Source organism: Lasiodiplodia theobromae, assembly GCF_012971845.1.
Source record: "Lasiodiplodia theobromae strain AM2As chromosome Unknown scaffold_3, whole genome shotgun sequence".
Classification (NCBI taxonomy): Eukaryota; Fungi; Ascomycota; class Dothideomycetes; order Botryosphaeriales; family Botryosphaeriaceae; genus Lasiodiplodia; species Lasiodiplodia theobromae.
Genome location: NW_023336519.1, coordinates 1294807 through 1315742, shown reverse-complemented (window position 1 = coordinate 1315742; position 20936 = coordinate 1294807). Strand labels below are relative to the sequence as shown.

Here is a 20936-nt window from a genome sequence, read left to right as displayed (position 1 = left end):
CAAGCAGGCGACACAGCGAGTATTAAGTATGGATTAGGGTTTTATCATGCCAACAATTGCCGACAACGCACCCCGGTCAGAGAGCGAAAGCCGACAGTTACGAGCGGGGGTGCGTGCGCGCGCACATCATGGCGACAGCCGCTAGAGAGATTCGGCCCGCCTGCCGATCACCGGGACCTGGACCCCGAAAGAGGTCCCTCAGACGTCACTGCCAAAAGTAAAACAATCAGCAACCCCTCCCGCCGGCTGCTCAAAAACTCCCTTGTGCCGTCACCACCACTTGTAGCTATCCGAGCCACTATACTGTTCACATAGTCCGATAATGACAACCGACATCCCGCCCTCCACCACCCCACCACCACAACCACCACCAGCACAAAAAACGCACATCCTCGTCACTGGCGCCTCGTCCGGCCTCGGCCGAGCCTTTTTCGAGCACTTTTCCTCCTTCCCGCCCACAACCCACCAAGTCCGCGGCATCGACGCCCGCCCCTACCCCACCCACCTAACCGCCTCATCTTGCGAAGTCGGCGCCTGTGGTCGCTTTAACCAGGTCGACCTCACCGCCGAGGCCCTCGTCCAGAAGTTCGTCCGTAACGCAACCGTCCCGGGCGCTGCGGCGGCGGCTCAGTCGCGCTCGCACTCGCGGTCCGCATCAAACCCCGGCACCCCAGTCTCCCCCACCATCACCTATCGCGAGCGTCATCACCACCATCATCACCACCAACACCACCATAATCCCCGCCAACAGCAGCTCTCAGTCGCTTCCGACTCCCAGTCGAGCGCTGCCCCCACCCCACCGCCATCCTCATCATCAGCAACCTCGTCCCCCCCACCCCCACCCTCAGCAACACCAGCACCAGAAAACGATGGCAACAGCGGCGGCGGCGGCGGCGGCAGCAGCGGCCCGACAGCCACTGCCGCAGCCACAGCCGCCGCTACTACTCCCTACACCGGCCCCTTCACCCTCGTCATCCACAGCGCCGGCATCCGCGGGCTGGTGCCGTCGCACGAGGCGGCGCGGCCGGACGACGTGGCCGGCGCCGAGACCATCGCCGCCATGGACGCCGCCACGATGCGGCGCGCCTACGAGATCAACGCCGTCGCCACCTTCACCCTGGTCAAAGCACTGTTGCCATCTTTCCGCTCATCCTATTCTTCATCCCCTGACTACTCCAAGCCCAAGGTCGTCATCATGGCGTCGCGCATGGGCAGCGTCGCCTCCAACGGCGGCAGCGATGCACGAGGTGGAGGCTCCTCGAACGCGATGGCAGGCGGGGCCTACGCCTACCGCGCCAGCAAGGCCGCCCTGAACGCCATCGTGCGCAGCTTCAGCCACGACGTGCCCGAGGTCGACTTCGCGCTGGTTCACCCCGGTAGGGTGCAGACGGGGCTGGTGCGGGCGAAAGAGGAGGGAGCGATCGAGGTCGGGGAGAGCGTCGCGGACGTGTTGAGGCTGATCGATAGGATCGGGGTCGAGGAGGGTCTGGGTTCGGGCTGTTTCGTAGATAGATGGGGCAACGCGATTCCGTGGTGAAAAAAAAAAAAAGTGTGTCGTCGTCGTCGGAGGAGGAGGAGGGGAGAAGTAGAATAGATGTGATGTGAAGTATGTATGACCTGCACAGGAGAGACGGTGGGGGAAGGAGCCAAAAACGAGACAACCCCTCTTTCCCCTCTTCTTACGTGGGTGGTCGAGGTAAATGTTCGGAGACAAGGATGAGATCCAAACATTTACTTCAACTACCCACGGAAGTAGAGTCGGATATCTCTTACGGAGGGGGGGTTGAGGGGGGGTCGAACTCTTTGCGTCACCCGCTGTGATGGAGAGCAAATAAGGGACAGGAGACACGAGGAGACGGGAAATGACATGATGATGGAGGACTGAGCTTTATCGAAGTTTCTACGGATTCAAATCATAGTAAAAGCCAAAAAGATTTTGGCCCTATCTCATAGGCTGAGATGTTCGCCCCCCAAAAAAACGTAGAGGAAGCAAGATAATCAAATTAAACCAAGAAACCAGCAACATCAGAAGTCATACGTCTTAAGATGTCCCGATCCGAGTGAGTGAATTAAAAAATCCAAGAGGGAAAAAAGAAAAGGCAATAGACAAATTTGACAACTCTTGAGGCCGCGCGCACACCCAACTTGTGGCCTTTTACACACACCTCCCCAATATCTTCAGTAGTCCGACTGCTCGGCTCCTGCGCTATGTTTTTATGAGTTTTCTGAGCGTTTGTGTACGGTGAAGACAGGAACAAGTTCACTGCCCAAAATTGTGGTTGGCCGACGGCGGCCGTCGGCTGTAAACGATGCAGCGTTGCGTGCGCACATCGTGTAACTGTGAACTCGAGCTGACTGCGCGCGCTGCCGACCCTCGGGCGAACTGCATATTGCTGACGAGCAGTCGCCTCTGACGAAGCAGTCGAATCAAACGCACAAGTGAATCCCGGGAGTTGGATCGGAGCTCCAGAAAAGCCAGTAGGAAAAAAGCGTAATGAGCGCCGTTCTAGTCGGTCACTCGCTCCCGATGCCTTACGCTGGTTCCCAAAGCTTGCGTTTGCCGCCGCGAGTCGAGCGCGACGCCGGCGGCGGGCGCGCGTACGAGTCGGGATCGATTGGCCCAGCAGGCTCGGCGTTCCTGGGGGCCGTAGGAGGGGCACGCGGAACAGGCGTAGACGAGGGCGCAAAGTTTCCGCGCGCGCGGTGGCCGCCTCTGCCTCCACGTCCGCGGGGAGAGGGGGCGGCGGGCTGGGACCGACCGAAATCGTTGGGATCGAAGACCTGCTGCTGTCCGGCCTTAGGCTTTGGCGCAGGCGTGCGCTTGAAAACGACTTCGTCCTCATCCTCTGATTTCTGCTCATTCGCCACATTGCCGTTTTCCTGCTCCTCTTTCTTCATCCAAGCCTGCCTGTTTCTGAAGTCGCGCTCTTCGCGGCCGATGATGTCACGCATCTGCTCCAGGCGCTTGGCACGGACGCTGAAGCGCTGGGCAATGGTCTGCTTCCTCGGGTCGTTGGTGAGCAGGATGAAGGACTCGGGCGAGATGTCGGGGTTTTGCTCGTGGTGGATGCGCCAAATGACATGGTTGAAGAACGGCTGGAGCGGCACAGGAACAACAGACTTGTTCTTCTGCTCGGCCTTGTGCGCGTGCGAATTGTTTCGGGACCTCGACTTGCCATTCTTGTTCACGGCCGTCTCGATCTTGTATGGTGTAGCGTTTAGAAGGCCGGGGCTGGTGGCAGAGTATGCGGAGCGCGGAGACTCTGAGTCGCCCTCGTGAGAGCTCTCCGACACCTTGTCGCCGTTGCTACCCAGGGAAGCCAGCGAGTTGTTGAGTTCGTCGGCGAGGTCATCAGCCTCGTCCGCCGACTCGGTCATGGAAAGCAGCGTCTCGGGCAGGAGGAACCTCTCTACCTCCTCCCAGGTGGGGAAGATCTCGTCGCCTCCCTGCAGTTGTACGAGGCCAGCGGCCTGAACCTCGGGAATCGAAGTAACGTCATCGAGCCACTGGAGGGCCTCCTGGGCGTCGGTGGCCGGTTTGCCGCCAGCCCGCCTCATGCGGTCGACTTGTTCGAGGGCTAAGTGGCGGGTTAGGCGGCTCGACGAAGGACGGCGCACGACTTACTGAAGAGAGGGACGAAGAGGCGCATGGCGCCGTTGCTAATCCACTTGCGAATGCCATCGCGAGTGCTTTTCTTAACGCCGGCCAGGAAGGCTGACTCGTCCACGATACAGTTGAATATCTTTCGAGCGGGCGCATCGGGCTTGGGCAGCCGGGCCTGGCCCTGGGCCTGCGCGCGGAGCGGGGCGCTTGCGCGCATCGTGGGCGGTGCGAGCGGAGGACTCGTGGGCGCAGATGGCGGCGGCAGCGTTCGCAGGGCTGGGGGTCTCTTGGGTTGGCGGTGTTGGGGGGATCGGATCGTTGCTGGGCGGTTAAGCTGGGCGACGAGGCATCGCCGTGCGGGTTCGGCGCTGCAAGGGCCTAGGGCGAGGCTGGTCTGGAGGGGCTCACGCGGCGGCCGAGTCTCACAGCAAGCGCATGTCCGGAGGTGGGTTGGTCAGAAGTCGAAGGCTGTGCGCGAGCGATGTGCATGTCGGAGCGGGTCGAGGTGTGGCGGGCGTGGGCGCCGTGGAGTCGCTGGGCCGGCGAGCCATGATTTAACCATGGCTGCCGCCCAGCCAGCCAGCCCTAAACTCGGAGTCACTTGAGGTCTCACTTCACAGCCAGACACGTTGCCGAGCCTCGTCGCCCCAGCCATTGCTATCCATTTCTTCATGCATCCTGCATGTGCTCTCCTCTATGTCCCTGGCCGCCAGCCTGCACGCCTACACGCCGTCGCCCTGCCCTTGTCCGCACCCGCATAGATCGGACCAAGGGTGTGTTGAGCGCTCGCCCCGGCCTCAAGCCTAATGCCCCTCATGCATAACCGCGTAATCGCTCCAGCCGGTGACCAAAGAATTGAACTCTCCCGAAACTCTCCGTCGAGACGGAGTCCTGCGTGCGTGGGTAGTGGAATGCGCATTTTTATGCTTTCAAGACTTACATCTACCTCCCGACATTTGCTCAGAAGCCCTCGACCTCCTCGCGTCCCCGGCGCTCGCCTCCCAGGTCGGGCATCCAGCCCTTTGGCCGCTCTCGTCCACGTATGATCAGCCCGTACAGCGCGTTCTCGACCTTTTCCACGCAGTTTCGCATCACCCCCATCTTCTTGTCCACGTCGTCCGAGAACTTCCGGTCGCCGATGTCTAGACTCTCAAGGTGCGTGCGCAATTCCCGCATATCTTCCAACACGTTGCTCCGTGGCTTCTGCGCTGGCTTGTCGACGTCCATCGCATCCTCTTTCTGCTCCGCCGAGGCTGCTGGCGTGGGCCGAGACTCTCCACCCGGCAGCGCTCCGCTTGTTGCCATTGCTGTGACCGCAAACCGCATGAGCTCGCCCACCATGTCAAAGATGCCCAGAATGTAGTCCTCGGGCGTCAGCAGGATGGCGCCGCCCTCGCCGCCCAGCTCTGCCAGCTTCGTGCATGACTCTTCGTACGAGATGAGGGATTGAGTTTCGAGGTAATGTTGGAAGCTTAGAGACTCCATAAACTCTTGGTGGCCTCCTGTGATGTTGCGTGAATACCGGTAGGCATTGATGCCCTGGAGGTCTTTGGAGACCGCAGCATACGTCTTCTTGATCGTGTCCCAGTACTGTGCATTCGCTTTGGTGATGTGGGGAGGGATTGGTTGTCCGAGCTTGCGCATCCTGTGAATTCGTCAGTCGAGAGCTAGTCGCGTTTCCTACGTGGCTTCTGGGGCAATCGGCGACGTTGCGACGGTCGAGAAGGTGCGTGCTGTGGCGGGCTGGCGTACCTCTGGAGAGAGAAGATACTGCGCGTAGTTAGTAAGCGCCCCTCATAGGCGTATCTTGCGCCGCTCACATTTTCTTGCTTGCAGCAGTAATGTCGCGCGAGCCCTTGATGATGCGCTCGCGGCGGTCGTGATGCTCGTCCAGTTCGGCACGGAAGACCTCGAACATGGGCAGGAAGGGGGAGGTGTGCTGCTGTTTGCTGGAGTCCTCCATGGCTTCGGTGTAGGTGCGCTTCTGGCCCATGAGTTGGAGTGTTAAAATGTTAAATGCGTGTGCTGCTAGGGTAGGTGCATTGAGGAAGGCGCGATGGCGGGCTGCGCATCTGACGCAAAGGAAGGCGCACAAGTGAGTAGGGCAATTTTACGCGCTCTCACCGGCTGGACTTACCTCCCCTTTTCCACCCGCTGGCCATCTCAGCACGCGTCAACCGACTACTTGACTAACCTCCGCCGCGTCCGGTCCATCGCCTCTATCACTGTTTCTGTTTCTTTGGCCCCCCGCCATGGCTCAATTGTTCGCCAAGCCACAATATGTCTTCTCGGCTGCATTCGCTCTTCGCGCTGCCCTCCTTATCTACGGCCTCTTCCAGGATGCCTATTCACCAATGAAATATACCGACATCGACTACTTTGTCTTCACTGATGCTGCCCGATTCGTCTCACAAGGCGCTTCTCCTTACAAGCGTGATACCTACCGCTACACGCCGTTACTTGCCTGGCTTATTTATCCTACCACGTGGTCCCGCTTGTGGTTTCACTCTGGCAAGCTTCTCTTCGCGCTCGGCGACATGTTTGCCGGCTGGTTTATATACCAAATCCTCCGACAGACTGCCAAGATGCCTGCTGAAAGAGCCATCAAATTTGCGAGTATCTGGCTCTTGAACCCCATGGTTGCCCAGATAAGCACCAGGGGAAGCTCGGAAGGCCTGGTACTAGCAGTCGTCGTCGCTATGCTCTGGGCAGTTGTCCAGAGGCGCATCGTGCTCGCCGGAATCTTACTAGGACTTGCGGTACATCTCAAGATTTATCCGTTCATTTATGCCGCCTCTATCGTTTGGTGGCTTGACGAAGAAAATCTTGGTAAACCGAAATCGTCCTCACAGTCTGGGCTTTTCGCATTCTTCAACCGAGCTCGTATCACATTGGCCATCGTCAGCTTCCTAGCTTTCATGGCACTGAATGCTGTTATGTTTTTCATGTGAGTTTTGATCAAATCATCCATTCAATGCCGCTAATATGTCGTCTAGCTATGGAGAGCCTTTCCTCGAGCATACCTTTTTCTACCACCTCATCCGACTCGACCACCGCCACAACTTCTCTCCTTACAACACCATGCTCTACTTAAACTCTTCCCCGATGGCTGAGCCGACTGTGAAGCTTGAGTCTTTAGCATTCTTTCCTCAGCTGTTCTTCAGCGCCGTCGCAATCCCGCTGGTGCTTAGTAAGAAAGATTTGCCTTCGACGATGCTTGCCCAAACATTTGCTTTTGTCACTTTCAACAAAGTCTGCACAAGCCAGGTAAGATATCCAGCTCAGCTGCGTGGTAGCCTTCGCTCATGAATTCGTATCCAGTATTTCTTGTGGTATCTCATCTTCTTGCCCTTCTACCTTCCCACGTCCTCTCTTCTCCAGTCCACTTCAAAAGGAGTTACAGCCCTCGTCTTATGGATCATTGGACAGGTAGGTCTTTCTTTTTCCACTGTTGTTGAAGTTCTCGCTGACATTTTTACCCCCTCAGGCACTCTGGCTACAGCAAGGATACCAGCTGGAGTTCTTGGGCAATTCTAGTTTCGTTCCTGGCCTTTGGTCCGCCAGCGTCATTTTCTTCTTGATCAATACGTGGATCCTCGGCGTTGTGATCGCAGATATCGGTAACACGGGAACCACAGTTGCTGTGTCTGTTTCTGGGATTAGCAAGAAGACTTCCTGATGTATTCCAATTATCCTCAGAAATGCCGCGGCAGGCCTACACTGGACCCGCGAGACTCGTTCAGCTGTCTTCTGATTTTGCTTCATAAACTCATGTGGCGGGCGCACTTCTCTAAGGCTGACAATTCGAGCTATGGTTCTAATCTTATTAGTATCGCAACAGTACTGAGCCATCTTAGTGAAACTGACGTGGGTGCCAAAAAAAAAAAAAAGGGATCTTCCGCAATTATCTTTGCGAGAAAGGGCACCCGACTTACGTAGGTAGCTGAAGCCATCATCCGGACGCAAATGTACATTTAATAATTCTACATTTACGTCCGGATGGTAGCTTCAGCTACCTACGTAACGAGTTTATATGCTGATAGTAATTAATTAAAGAGCATGAGGAGCCGATGCACTAGGAACGGACATGTGCCATGAATGTAAATTGGCAAGATAAAGATATTGTATTGCTGTATGCGTCTCCATACCAGTATGCCCCCACTGTCGAGCCATCAGAGTGCACCTTCAATTCCTTAATAATACACAACCATCAGCAGACCGAGCAAACAGAAGCGATATGTTCCATCACACATCCGGGAAATCACTTCTGTCCATTCTTCAGCCAAGAGAAGGCCGAGGCGCCTCCGACTGGGTTCGTAGATCTAGGCTTGCCCCCATCTCTCGAGGATCCGCTCATCTTTGATATGTCAGTTGAGATGGTTCTCTTTGGCTGCGGCTGTTGCTGTGTGTCGACGCCGACGGTCGACACGGAAGATACACTTGTCACGCGGCGGCGGCCCTCATCGAAAAAACGCGACTGGCTGGTGGGAGTGGATGCAGAAGCCGGGCCTTGCGACGTGGATGGAGTGCGGGACGAAGTGCGAATTGGCTTCAGCACCTTGATCCCAGTATCACGGCGTTGATATGTGTCGTTGCTGGGTGGTTTGCTTGCGCCAGCCCAGTCCATGGATTCCGATTTCTCGGCGTTGCGCCGCCAGTTGCCCCAGATAGCGGGGGATGATCCTGTACGGGAAAGGCCGGGTCCAGTGGAGTCTCCCTCTGTGGATTCTTTTGCACCATTCCGGCTGCTGGACCCCCAGGCTGGGCGTTCAAGACTCCTTCGATCGCTTTGAGAAGTGTTTCCGTCCTCGGAAGATGGGACAGTGACATTTCGGTCACTATCAGATCCTGTGGGGGCGGGTGATACAGATACTGCTTTGAGTCCCTCCAAAGTCTGGGGCATGGGCTTTTCCGAAACAACCGCATGGCCTATCGCAGCTTCTTGGTATGTATCCTGGTGATTTCCTTGCTCATCTGGTCTGACCCAAGGAGAGCTGCTAACTTGAAGCGTTTTGAATGCGCCATCATGTTCCGGACGAACCAATGGTATGGAAAGCTTGCTCCTGTCGTCATCAAACAAGGTCAGTGTGTTCGACGACAGCAGAATGTCTGCGTTATGGGATCGTAGCAAGTCGCTACCAAGGAAGACCTTGATAGCCTTTGAGTCCTTCTCCGATGCTTGAGACTCTACAACGGTGAAGTCAACGGTCAGCGAGGGAAGTTGCGGTGTAGGGCTACTGGAACGCGAAGAAGCTGGATAGGGAATCGCTTCGGGCAAATAGAGCTCGAGTTTAATCTTGCGAACACCATCCTCAGGGTATCTGATCTCTGACTCGAAGCCCAGCTTGGTGATCAAGGCCATGTCCAAACACGAGGTATAGGATCCAGTGCACACAGCGGCATAGAGGAGCGAGTCATGCTTGAAGTTTCTGTTGAGCCAGCATCGAATGATAGCGGGAACCGAGCCCAGGATGAACAAGCCGGGGGCAAGACGCGGAACCTCCAGTGCGGGGGTGCCAACAGGAAAAGTAGATTCGAGACCCAAACTATTCGCACGGCCAGAGGTGGCTGAATGCACCGACGCAGCAGCGGAGCTTTGGCGCCCATCTGACTTGTGCGAGTAACTCCGTTCAGTCATTGGATGGCCACCAAGGCTACTTCCAGTACGTGGTATTAGGTCCATGGACGACCGGGACGCATGGGACCAGTGACCTTGATTAGCTGTCTCATCGAATCTCACGCTGTTTGCTCTGGACGTTGTCCCAAGACGCCTTGGCTCTTCGTCCGCATCTAGGTGCAAGCTAGACAGCAGATTAGTCGATTGGTCGTCAAAATTGGAGAAGGCGTCGGCAGTGGGCTGTTGCAGAGGCACTGGAGAAACGTTAGCCATATGCTGAGGGCTGACTGAATTTCATATTTGACCTTGCTGCGGAGTGCCGCCCAGCACACTTGGGAAAGGAGACGCGCCTCCCCAGACAGACTTCACGCGAGCATCCTCATCCTGCCTCCTTTCCAAGCGAGAAAGCCGATCGGCGTGCTCGGCCTGGGTCTGCTGCACCCGCAGCATCTCGGAGTGGATGCGCCAAAGATCGTCACCGCGTGGAGTGAAGGAGACGGTCTGAGGATCCATCACAGAGCATACAGTTCCTACGCCGGCCGTCAAACAGCGGAATAGGTCTGGAGCGAACAGAATGCGACCATCCCCCAACGGAGCTGCACAGCACCTCTCCGCACCTCTCCTCCGTCACCAGTGTCCAAACGGACGGCGAAGCCGCCAGCGACCCAAGCTATGTAGCGTCGTCTGTGTCGGCAGTGTGGATGTCACGCTGGGGATGGAGGTATTTGGTTGTCGGTGGCGAGGGTCGGGAAGCCGGAGCGTTGTCGGGGAGAGAAGGAAGCAGGCGGATGCAGCAGCAGCTGGCGGCGGCGCGGAATGCAATGTGTTGGCGCGCAGCGGGCGGATGGCGCAACAAATGTGTGGTAAGCGGACGGTGGAAGAGGCTGGTTGGAAGTGAAGCTCGAGGAGGGTCGCAGTGAGAGAGGGCGGCTGAGCGAGGCGAACGGTGACGGTGGCAGCGAGGGATGGGCGGCAGGCGTTGATAACAGCAGGCGGCACGGACGAAGCAACGGCGGGCAAATGGGGGATGATATACAGAAGCGGATGCTCTGGGTTGCGTACAAGCCGAGCACGGCGGAAAGGAAGCGTGCGAAAGCTGGAGGCGTCGGTGTCAAGCTGTGGTTAGTTGGGGTTGGAGGTTCAAAGTGCTATCGCAGAAGGCCGGCCCGTGCAGATCAGGCGTCACAATTCCAACTAGCGGAAAGCAGCTGCCTGTTGTCGCCAAACACGCTAAATCTCAGTCGTTGGTTTGCCACCATCTCGCAAACATGAGACAAGACGGTAGCTCCAGTCTAAAATTCTCGTCTATTGTCTTTGCCCAATAATACAAACGCATTTCGCGGCTGTGGCACATGCAGTCGACGGAACCGAACAAACCGAAACGCGGCGCAGCACCATCTTAGAATCGACTCCACGCATCCTCGTCGTTCCACGCAGGAAGCACCAAGGGCAGCTTCTCCGGCAGCTGATCCGGATATGCCGAGGCAATCAGACTCATGAGCTCTTCCATGACAATCTTGTACGCCTTTGGCGTCAAATGCAGCCCTAAACACATGAGCGCAAGCAAACAGCGGCTCTGGCGAGCAGTACTCACCGTCGTACATAAGATCCTCAATCAGCTGGTTCCTCTCCACGCCTCTGCAGCCAGGCAGCGGCTCGCCGTCAACCCAGCCAGCCTTCTGCATGAAAATAGACCAAAGATCTAACACCGGAAGCTGCAACTCCTCACCTACCTTCCGCGCAGCATTGGCGTAAGCCCGCGTGTGCTCGGCGGTGCGCTGCAGGCCGTTGTGGCCTTTCATGATGTCAACTGGCTCCATCTTGTATTCATTAACTGGAGGAGGGGTTATGATTATCAGGCGTGGGCTCTGCGCCTTGACACATTCATGGGTGCATATGGTCCTGAGGTTTTGCATGTACGTCTCCAGAGGAACGTGCTGCTTGCTGCTGCCACCCTTGACACAAGCATCGTTGGCGCCGAGGAAGACGGTCTGAGCTTTGGTCAGAAGAGTGGGCGCGGCGGGGTGTGGGGCCACTTGCCATTAGGCGGACTTTGGCCTCACCGGGCGAGGGCATGAGGCGCGGAAGAACCTGCAAGGCCTTCGTAGTGTTGTAGCCACTTCACTCGGTGAGTATGTACGGGCGGGATGTATGGACAGCCTGAAACTTACTTGAATCCACGGTTAATCACGTCAAGGCGGCGTGCGTAAACTGGGTTTTTCAGCGATTGGTCTGAGACGGCGGGGGTTCCAACGCACGCTGCTGCAAGGGTGCAGCAAATCCAAAGCCGTCGTCGTCACCAGAAGCTTGGGTGATGGAGTCTGCGAGGCGGTCAGCGGTTTACATCACCGGCGTGTATGTCCCTACCTCCGAAGAGTAGTATCTGCTCATACAACGCAGCCTGCCCCGCCGGTAGTTAGCATTGACGCCAGCACGCGATTCGCTCGATTTGCTAACCATGATTTAGGCGGTGTGCGGGCCGATGGCAATCCTGCTTCGGGTGCCGATCTATCAAGACCAAAGACGAAGGCGGCGGAGGAACAAGTCGTCGCATGACAGATATTTGGGCTTGGAATTCGGTAGGGCGGAGGGAATGCAGCCGGTGCAAGTAAGGCCGAGGCCGCACGCAACCGTGGTCGGCTAAGAGTCGCAGGGTCGCCGGGCGCACCCGACGCAGCATGGCAGCCGCGATAGCCAGCACCGCGGAACGGCGGCGGACCCTCGAATATGAAACATGGCGTCAGCGCACAATAATCTCGTCGTGCGGTCAGCTGCCCGCGCGGCTCATCACTGGCTGCGCGATGGTTCGGGTTCTGCGCGATGGGCTGCCTCGTGGGGCTCTAGTAATCCCCGCCCTGCTTCCTCTGGCCTGGTCGCTTTGGGCCGGCCGCGCGCCCTCATTCGCCCAATCTGCTGCGTTGCCAACTTGGGCGCAAGCACAGATGACCACATCGGTGTGGGTCATGCTCGCATCCTTGTGGAGATCCTCTTGTCGCTCTGAGTATTAGCTCTCCATTGTCCTCGCGACTGCTCTTTACTCCAACATCATCCTCCTGCCATATATGCAACCGAAGCGGGCGGCCCACGCACACACAAGGCAAAATGCCCAAGTCCGTCTCCTCGTACTACGATAACGCCGTGGGCTCCGACGACGAGCAGTCCGCAGCCGAGCACGACACCTTGCTGGAGAACTCGGGCTACTTGGACGGCACTGCGCCTCCTTCGCCCGTGGCAGCTCGATCAAAGCTCCGCTCCGCTCGTTTCTCGGAAGTCAACCTGCAAGATCGCCTGCATCCCAACCGCGCCGCCGACGAGAGCTCCAGTCTCCTGGGGCACAGAGACCACCGCGCCTACCACACCGTCGGCCCTGGCACTCCCAGACCTCTGTATGGCCGCCAGGGTAGCGCCAGCGTCCGCCGCCCCCATCATCAGAGCCGCCGCCAGTCCTTCAGCAACCGACTCGTGGCTGCGCTGGGTCAGGAGCAGCGTCAGGCACTTGGTGAGTCTGCCCTCCCCGATCCTTCTTGCGATACTAACTGTTTGGCCAGTGAACGAGCTCGCCGAGTCAAGACATTCCGTTTTCCGCGACGATCGTGTATGGTATGATCAATTTACCTCGACCGACTGGGTTCACGACAGCATCGCCGATGCCTACCGCGTCAAGGCCCTGCGCAGCCGCAAAGACATCCGAGGCCGGATACAGGCGTGGTTTGATGGTGCCCAGGGTTGGATTTTGGTCGCTATCATCGGCGTCTTGACCGCCTTGATCGCGTTCTTCGTGAACACTACGGAGAATCTTTTATTCGACTACAAAAACGGCTACTGCGCCACTCACTGGTATTACAGTGAAAAGCGGTGCTGCGCCGGTGCTTCTGGTTGCGATGCGTGGAATTCCTGGTCGAACATCATTCTCAACGAGAGGGTTGACGACATCTGGATCGAATACTCGTTCTTCATCCTTTTCGCTGTTGGATTTGCCATGCTTTCATGCCTTCTTACACTAACTACCAAGACCGTCATCCCCTCAAGATTCAACCTGACCACTCTTGATGAGAATTTGGCCCCTGATACTCCTCTTATTCGGGATGAAGATGGCAACAAGCTCAACACGAATCCGCAGGAGGTCTTCGAAAAATCCGAGTCCCATCCTCCCATGGTATACTACTCCGCGGCCGGCAGCGGTGTTGCTGAAGTCAGAGTTATCCTCAGCGGCTTTGTTCTCCACGGTTATCTCGGTCTCCGGACTCTCGTGATCAAATCCGTTGGACTGATCCTCAGCGTGGCTTCGGGACTCAGCTTGGGCAAAGAAGGACCGTATGTTCACATCGCGACGTGCGTAGGCAATATCGCGTGTCGTATATTCGCTAAGTACTCGGGCAACGATGCGAAGAGGCGAGAGGTTCTCAGCGCGAGTGCTGCAAGCGGTGTTGCAGTGGCGTTCGGTGCTCCTATTGGCGGTGTCCTTTTCAGTTTGGAAGAAGTCAGCTACTACTTCCCACCAAAGACTTTGTTTAGGACCTTTTTCTGTTGCATTGTAAGTAGTTTTCCTTCTGACCCTCTGACCCTCTGACGATGGTGGCGGTGGTGGGCGGGACCCCGTGGCGCACGGACTACGGTGCACGGTGCACGGACCCTGGGCCCCTGACCCCAACCAACTCCACACACAATCAGGTCCATAGCGGGCGCAAAGCCGGCTGAGACGACCTATGAATCCATTATCACACAATCAGTGCTAATTCTAGGAAACAGGCATCGGCGCTCACTCTCAAATTTCTGAATCCCTATGGCACGGGCAAAATCGTTTTGTTCGAAGTCCGCTACCTTTCAGACTGGCATTTCTTCGAGCTGTTCGCGTACATCATTGTTGGAGCCATCGGAGGTGTCTTGGGTGCTCTCTTCATCAAGGCCTCAAAACTGTGGGCACAAACTTTCCGTCGTATTCCCATTATCAAAGGGAATCCCCTTCTGGAAGTGTTCCTGGTCGCCCTTCTCACCGGTATCGTGAGCTTCTGGAACAGATACACCAAGCTGCCCGTCGCAGAGCTATTATTCGAGCTAGCTTCTCCCTGCGACACCTTTACCGAGGCTGGAACCGGACTGTGTGCAACAAGAGATCGGATCCCCGAGATCATCTGGTATCTGTTCATCGCCTTCGTCATCAAAAGTCTGTTAACGATCATCACTTTTGGCATCAAAGTCCCGGCCGGTATCTACGTCCCTTCCATGGTGGTTGGAGGCATTGCTGGCAGAATTGTCGGGCACATCGTTCAGTATTTGGCGCTCAATTACTCTTCTACCGGTCTTTTCGGGACATGCCACAAGGACGACAACCCGGAAGCCTGTGTTGTCCCAGGCGTATACGCCATGGTGGCCGCAGGAGCAACCATGTGCGGAGTCACCCGTCTTTCGGTCACTTTGGCCGTTATCCTGTTTGAGCTCACTGGCAGTTTGAACCACGTCTTGCCTTTTTCACTCGGTGTGCTCGTCTCCAAATGGGTGGCGGACGCAATTGAGCCGTTGAGCATCTACGACCTCCTCACCGACATGAACTCTTACCCTTTCTTGGACAACAAAATTCGCCCGGTATTCACGTCTCAGCTTGGGGATATCACCCCGCGCGTCCGCGAAGAACGCGTGATTGACATCACCAACTCCCCACTTGTGCCTGCAAAGCACCTGCGCTTCCAGTTGCAGCACCTTCACATGGCAGGCGAGCTCGATGGTGGCCTGCCAATCCTGCGGGATGGAATCCTCGTTGGTCTTATTCCTGCACCCGATTTGGAATTTGCATTGGACAAGCTTGAAAACGAAGAGAATACTCTATGCCTGATGTCCCCCGAAGTTGGGTGGAATGCACGCGAACACCCAGAGGAGCAAGAGGAGGATCCGACGGACTTTACCCCCTACATCGATCCAGTAAGTCTTCCAAAGAGTTGTTATTGGGCCCCGATAGCTGACCACCCACCACAGTCACCCGTCTCTCTGGAATATCGCTCCCCCATGGACCTGGTGTACGAATGCTTCGTTAAGCTCGGTCTCCGCTATATCTGCGTGCTCCGCGACGGCCGCTATGCTGGCCTTGTGCATAAGAAGGCTTTCGTTAAGTACATGAAGGAGATTGAAGCAGAAGCTCACGGTCATTGATGAAGGAGCCTGTTTACCCATCCTCTTACTCTCTCCCTCTCTCCTTCCTGTTCGTATTCTTTGGCATATTCCGGAGTCCTCTTTCAAGAAGTCGAGTTCCACAACCAAACGTCACCTTTCTGGTGGCACTGCTCGGCTGCACCTCCTCTTTCCTCATTCTAGACTTATTGCATTATATTCGGAGTTTTGTCGGATCATCGGAAAGCCCCTATCAATTGCCCTTTTGATGGGAGATTTGGATTTTCAGGGTGACATTAGCCTCACTCTTTAGTCACGTTCTCGAACACTCCGCATTAAGTTTTTGTTTCTTGTTTGTCACGATTGTTGCACATGATGTCATGGTTATTGGAGGTTGCTCACATTAGATATCTTCTAGAAATAACTGCGGTCTCGACTTTGGCGATCGCACACTGCCACGTTACTTGTCCCTAGTTTTCCCACGTTAAGCGAGAGTGTATTCCGATGTTAGATCGATGTATCAGCTCATCGCTCAGAGTGTAGAAAAGAAAATGTATACTTCGTCCCAGAGCGCGTGGGTACCGACGAATAAGTTCGTCAGAGGAAGGACTGGAACGACCTCGCCTTCTTTCTCACTTTCCTGCTATGCATTTCTGCAAAATCGGCCCAGGTCCAATTCGGCCATCCCTAGTATGGAAGTCATGATGCCCCCACCCACGACACCAGGCATTCCGCTCCGACGGCAAGCACCGTCTACCGAGACTATGTGCGAGTTTTCCAGGCTGTGTGGCTGGCCGCATTGACATCCGGGGTCACAGGGAACCTTCAAATATGGCTTGTCCCGCAACTGTTATTCAAGTGACTCTGTGAATGCTTCGACTGTCTGGAGACCGCTTCTCGTTGAGCTTGAACGGGTACCTCTGGTTCTGGCGCTTGCCGCTAGGGTATTTAACAATCAAGGCTTGGGGCGACATCTTGAAGCTTCGCCTTCTGGAAGAAATTACCGTTGGCCACGTCGACCGTAACCGTCAAGCAAGGTTTGTTAGTAAAGACTAATAGCGACTATCATGGACGAGAAGACACCCGTGAAGGCCTCAACAGAATCGCCGAGTGGGACACGGCTCTAGCCACGGGCGAAGAAAGACTTCTTAATCTACGTAAACTTGGTAGAGGGGGTCTCGCGTGTGAGATGGTCCAAAAATATGACGGCCCTGTAAAGACACTTTAGCATGACTGATGGTTGTTGAAAGACGAGGTGCACGTACTCAGGAATCTCGTTGACATAGTCTTTTCAGCGCAGTCGGCGCCGAGAAGGTCGCCAACACTCATTCTCGATGGACGATGCGACCGCGCTCAACATCAAGATCAACTCCAAGGCTGAAGTCGGTCATCCTCTGGGCGGAACTAGCCCGCAAACTGTCAATCACTTGTGCTTGTGAGCAATGGTACTTGTGAGGGTGTGCTCTGATGAGAGGAGCAAGATGAGGCGAGGAAAAGGCTACGTTTCCACTCGTCTCAGTCCCTGAACCCCTACAAGGGGAGGTGCGATGCGGCCAGTCCGACGGCCATGATCCAATGGGCGAGTGGAGGTGCGATGCGGTCTGAAGCTCTCCGGCGCTGATGCGCCGGCAACCAACGCGAATTCTGCACAACATCACCTCGATCCTGCGCCATCGACAGTCCCCCCTCACGCCCGCTCCAGCCTCTGCCTTATTTTACAATCGTTGGTGCCCATACTGGTGGTTATCAAGACTGATTCCGAGTACTTGATGAAAGACATTACGCACCGCATCGACTGAACCTTGTTCGGAGCGCATGGCTATTGACTTAAGTCGTATGTTCTCACATGTAGTGCGCTGAGGGGTAACGCTGACTGAAGGAGTCTCAACACCAGGAGTCCATCGACGAGGGCGATGAGGCGTCAACGCTCTTGGAGCCGGAGTGCGACACTGAGAAAGGCAACTGATGGCTCAACTTGAGGGGCTTGCCTCTCGCCAACGCGGATCTCTTTCAGCACTTGGATGATCTAGCGTCTGCAGCTCCAGCCTCCGCGGCCGCAGCATCCTGCTGCTGCTTCTGCAACTCCTCAGCCTTACCCTCGGCGGCCGCCACCATTTCGCCCATAGCGGCTGCTGCTTCCGCATCGGGAGCGATTGCGAACTCAAGGAAGATGGCATCACAGTCAAGTTCCTCCACGTTCGTCGAGAGCTGAATGCTAAAGTCAGCGAATTCGCCAATAGCGCCTTGGAAAGGCAACGGGTGACTCAACACGAGGGGTGACAGCTTTGGCCGAGGTAACCGGGCATTTTGCCATGATGACGAGCCGAGATAAGCGCTCTAGGAGGTGGTCTGGAAGGACGCAGCTGGAGAATATAGAGTGCCATAGAAAATTCGAGACTTTATGCCTCCTCCAGGCTCTCTCGTAAGATTTCTACTTTCGATACACTGCAGCCCAGACCAGCCCGGACCAACGCGGACTTGTGTAGTGGAGGCTAGGTCACAATCGGTATTTCCTGTCGGGCACTTGCACTCTGTCGCTCGCGGGTACGCCAGTCGCCCATGCGATTAGACCGGGGAACCCTTCGTTGGAGTTCTCTCCTCCCGGGACTTCTTTCCTTCCTTTGGTCGCCCCGCTCAATCCCGCTCAATCCCGAACTGTACTTGGACAGGCCATATTTGGGTATGAAAGCCGCACTCTACGCCCGCCTTTGCCTACGCATCGTCTGAAATTTGCTTCCAGGCAGCTTCCGCGCTTCCAATTTCTATGCTAATGCTACTGCGCTTGAATGCGTATCAGGACTGGGGGACGAGCCAAGTCGCTGTTGTGTTAGGGCGGTGGACACTTTGCGCTCCTCGTTCCCAGGTCACATCTCTTTACATCCCCCTCTCGCAGCCGATTGGCTAGCGCGAAGAATAGCAGGGCTTTAGAATATAACGTAACTATGCCCCAGCTCTGCCTTAGAAAAATAACACATGTGGGTAGCTGAAGTTGTCGTCCGGACGTGTATGTAGAATTAAAAATTCGACATTCTCGTCCGGACGACAATTTCAGCTACCCATGATATGAGCAAAAAACAAATCCCCGCTAGCCATCGGCTGCAAGAGGGGACTGCACGCCAGGGTTCTGCGGCGAACGCGAGTTTTGGCAACGTGACGTCCCAGCAGTGGAAGCTTCTCGACTTTTCGTACTCCACCGCCCCTCGTATAATTATTAATTTCACATTTACATCCGGACGAGAGCTTCAACTGCCCACACTTGTTGTTCCTCATGAACAGAGAAAATTGCTGAGGCACAGTTAACAATATTAATTTGACATAAACATGACTTGATTTTGGTTTCCTCTATCATGACTCGATTGCCAAGGCTAATTCCTTCCACCACATGCATATTATCATACATACGTAGCCTCCAGCACTCACACCCTATTCGTCATTTAATCCTCATCCCAGTTGGGGTTGGGGCCCGGCGGCTTCGGGCCACCGGCCTGCCTGGCTACGATAATTTGGTCGACGGCCAAGATTGTGCGGGCGGCCTCGGTGGCGAGCTTGATGGCCCAGCTCTTGCTGACCATCAGGTCGAGGATGCCCTCGTCGACCGCGTCAAGAACGCCCGTCTTGTCCTCATTCTCGATGTCGACACCTGCGGTCCAGTAGGGCTTGGAATCGTCGGTGGCCTTGGAAGCGGCGTGTGCGGTATACAGGCGCGACAGCACCTCGGTAGCATCGAGACCGGCACTCTCGGCGAGAGTTCTGGGGATGACCTCGAAGGCCTCGGCGTACTTCTTGATGGAGTATTGCGACAGACCAGGGGTCTTCTCGCCGACAGCCGCGACGCGCTCGATAAGCTGCATCTCAGTAGCACCCGCACCGGGGACAAGACGTGCGTCACGAGTGATGGCCTTGACGACGTTGACACCGTCGTCGACGGCACGCTCCAGATCGTCGAGGTGGTTCTGAGTGGCGCCACGGAGCACCAGAGTAGCGGTCCGGGTCTGCTCGTTCTCCTGGCGGAAGACGGTGACACGGTCACCGCCAATCTCGATGGTCTCAACGACATCGACGGTACCCATCTCATCCGGCATGGGAGCGCCGAAACGAGCCAGAGGGGTGGCGCCGACAACGCGGCACAGGCGGCGGAGCTCGAACTTGGAGAGGACCTTGATGATGAGGATCCCGAAGCGGTTGAGGTAGTGCAGGGCCAACTCGCCGACGCTGGAGCCTGCAACAACCACCCTAACCCCCGAATCATGAAGTTCCTTGATCATGGTTTCGACCTGCGACTCTTCACCCTTCGTGAAGTCTAACATTTCTTTGGCATTGTGCAGAAGGACGGTGCCCTTGGTCTCCGTCTGGCTGATGTCGATGGAAGACGTGAACACGGCCACCTTGGCTTTGGTAGCCTTCTTGACGCTTCCTACGGGCTCGTTGCCGAAAACCATGCCCTTGACCACCTTGCTTTGCTCCAAGCTGCCACCCATGATCTTAACCACACGGACGTTGTCGACGTTGAAGTTAGCGGGGTTCTTGGGCAGGACGGCCAGCACGGCCTCGGCGACCATGTCGGCTAGGACACCCTCGGAGCCGTTTTGCTTAGCGGCGATGACGGTGCGGATGGCCTTGCTGAGCTGCGCCTGGTCCCTCACGTCCTCAACCTTGTCGACCACCAGCTCTAAATTCCCATGTGTCAGCATCTGTTCGCCAATCTTGGGTATTGCGTGTCCACATACGCTCGAGCGCGTTCAATGCCTCGTTCTGTGCCTTCTCGTAGCCCTGCACGATATCGCTCGTCTTCAGACCCATCCGGATCAGCTCTTCGGCCTTCTTCAGCAGCTCGCCGGCCAGCACGATGACCAGGTTGGTGGCGTCGCCCATCTCGGCCTCCTGCTGCTGCGAGGCCATGACCAGCAGCTTGGCGGCGGGGTGCACGACCTCCAGCTCGCGGAGTATGGTGGCGGCGTCGGAGGTGAGGATCATCTTCTGCAGGTGGTTGATGACGATCTTGTTGCGGCCATAGGGGCCCAGCGACGTCTGCACCGTCTGCGAGATGGCGCGAGAGGCTTCGATGTTGCGCACGACGGCACCGTCCTCGGCATCGTAGCTGTGCACCTGTCAGCGCCGGTCATGGGTGGCTTGGAGACTCAAGGGGGAGGGGTGAGAGCTCGGAGGTTGCGGGCGGCGGAGGGGCAGCTTGAGCGCGAGGACAACATACTTGTTGTAGCCCTGCTTGAACAGCCCCGCGTTAGGGGCCTTGGGTATAGAGAGCGACATCCTGGAACAGTTCTGGGGTTTGGCCGGGCGTAGGAATGAGGGGCGGTGGAGTACGAAAAGTCGAGGAGCTTCCACTGCTGGGACGTCGCGTTGCCAAAACTCGCGTTCGCCGCAGAACCCCCAGGTCTTGGCGCGCACCCCGTTACCGCCTTCGATCCGCACCAATCATTCGCCAGCCACCTTCACGTAGCATCCAAGGGAGTCATCTTCAAATTTCGTCCATTCACTAGCAATAGGATCTCTGACTTGTACAGTTTTGGCCAACACAGATAATGCCACCCACAGTATTCAGATTCCCGTCCAAAGAAAACCTTCCGAAAGGAGAGAATGCACGCACGTTTGGCA

At 56.3% G+C, this 20936-nt stretch overlaps 8 protein-coding genes across 8 annotated transcripts; 3 read left to right on the top strand and 5 right to left on the bottom strand.

Moving 5' to 3' along the window:
- Window positions 1-322: 322 nt before the first annotated feature.
- LTHEOB_1366 (Glucose/ribitol dehydrogenase) lies at window positions 323-1537 on the top strand (the record flags this gene model as incomplete). Its single annotated transcript, XM_035510059.1, has 1 exon — window positions 323-1537. One exon carries the CDS (start codon window positions 323-325, stop codon window positions 1535-1537), a length of 1215 nt encoding a protein of 404 aa, XP_035367713.1.
- Window positions 1538-2532: 995 nt separating this feature from the next.
- On the bottom strand, window positions 2533-3821 carry LTHEOB_1365 (Thiosulfate sulfurtransferase; the record flags this gene model as incomplete). The annotated part of the gene is made up of 2 exons (XM_035510058.1): window positions 2533-3578; window positions 3626-3821. 2 exons carry the CDS (start codon window positions 3819-3821, stop codon window positions 2533-2535), a joined length of 1242 nt encoding a protein of 413 aa, XP_035367712.1.
- A 743-nt stretch (window positions 3822-4564) lies between these two features.
- Window positions 4565-5597, bottom strand: LTHEOB_1364 (Translin-associated factor protein; the record flags this gene model as incomplete). Its single annotated transcript, XM_035510057.1, has 3 exons — window positions 4565-5249; window positions 5357-5374; window positions 5425-5597. The coding sequence occupies 3 exons, from the start codon at window positions 5595-5597 to the stop codon at window positions 4565-4567; spliced, it is 876 nt and encodes a 291-aa protein (XP_035367711.1).
- Window positions 5598-5856: 259 nt separating this feature from the next.
- LTHEOB_1363 (GPI mannosyltransferase 1) lies at window positions 5857-7283 on the top strand (the record flags this gene model as incomplete). The annotated part of the gene is made up of 4 exons (XM_035510056.1): window positions 5857-6551; window positions 6601-6871; window positions 6926-7033; window positions 7092-7283. The coding sequence occupies 4 exons, from the start codon at window positions 5857-5859 to the stop codon at window positions 7281-7283; spliced, it is 1266 nt and encodes a 421-aa protein (XP_035367710.1).
- A 582-nt stretch (window positions 7284-7865) lies between these two features.
- LTHEOB_1362 (Ubiquitin carboxyl-terminal hydrolase 19) lies at window positions 7866-9671 on the bottom strand (the record flags this gene model as incomplete). Its single annotated transcript, XM_035510055.1, has 2 exons — window positions 7866-9475; window positions 9527-9671. The coding sequence occupies 2 exons, from the start codon at window positions 9669-9671 to the stop codon at window positions 7866-7868; spliced, it is 1755 nt and encodes a 584-aa protein (XP_035367709.1).
- Window positions 9672-10620: 949 nt separating this feature from the next.
- Window positions 10621-11681, bottom strand: LTHEOB_1361 (Gdsl lipase acylhydrolase family protein; the record flags this gene model as incomplete). Its single annotated transcript, XM_035510054.1, has 7 exons — window positions 10621-10766; window positions 10816-11212; window positions 11274-11340; window positions 11393-11432; window positions 11480-11542; window positions 11589-11622; window positions 11679-11681. 7 exons carry the CDS (start codon window positions 11679-11681, stop codon window positions 10621-10623), a joined length of 750 nt encoding a protein of 249 aa, XP_035367708.1.
- Window positions 11682-12323: 642 nt separating this feature from the next.
- LTHEOB_1360 (Chloride channel protein 3) lies at window positions 12324-15365 on the top strand (the record flags this gene model as incomplete). Its single annotated transcript, XM_035510053.1, has 4 exons — window positions 12324-12720; window positions 12770-13755; window positions 13971-15137; window positions 15192-15365. The coding sequence occupies 4 exons, from the start codon at window positions 12324-12326 to the stop codon at window positions 15363-15365; spliced, it is 2724 nt and encodes a 907-aa protein (XP_035367707.1).
- Window positions 15366-18757: 3392 nt separating this feature from the next.
- On the bottom strand, window positions 18758-20591 carry LTHEOB_1359 (T-complex protein 1; the record flags this gene model as incomplete). Its single annotated transcript, XM_035510051.1, has 3 exons — window positions 18758-19992; window positions 20051-20421; window positions 20533-20591. 3 exons carry the CDS (start codon window positions 20589-20591, stop codon window positions 18758-18760), a joined length of 1665 nt encoding a protein of 554 aa, XP_035367706.1.
- Between the last annotated feature and the right edge of the window lie 345 nt (window positions 20592-20936).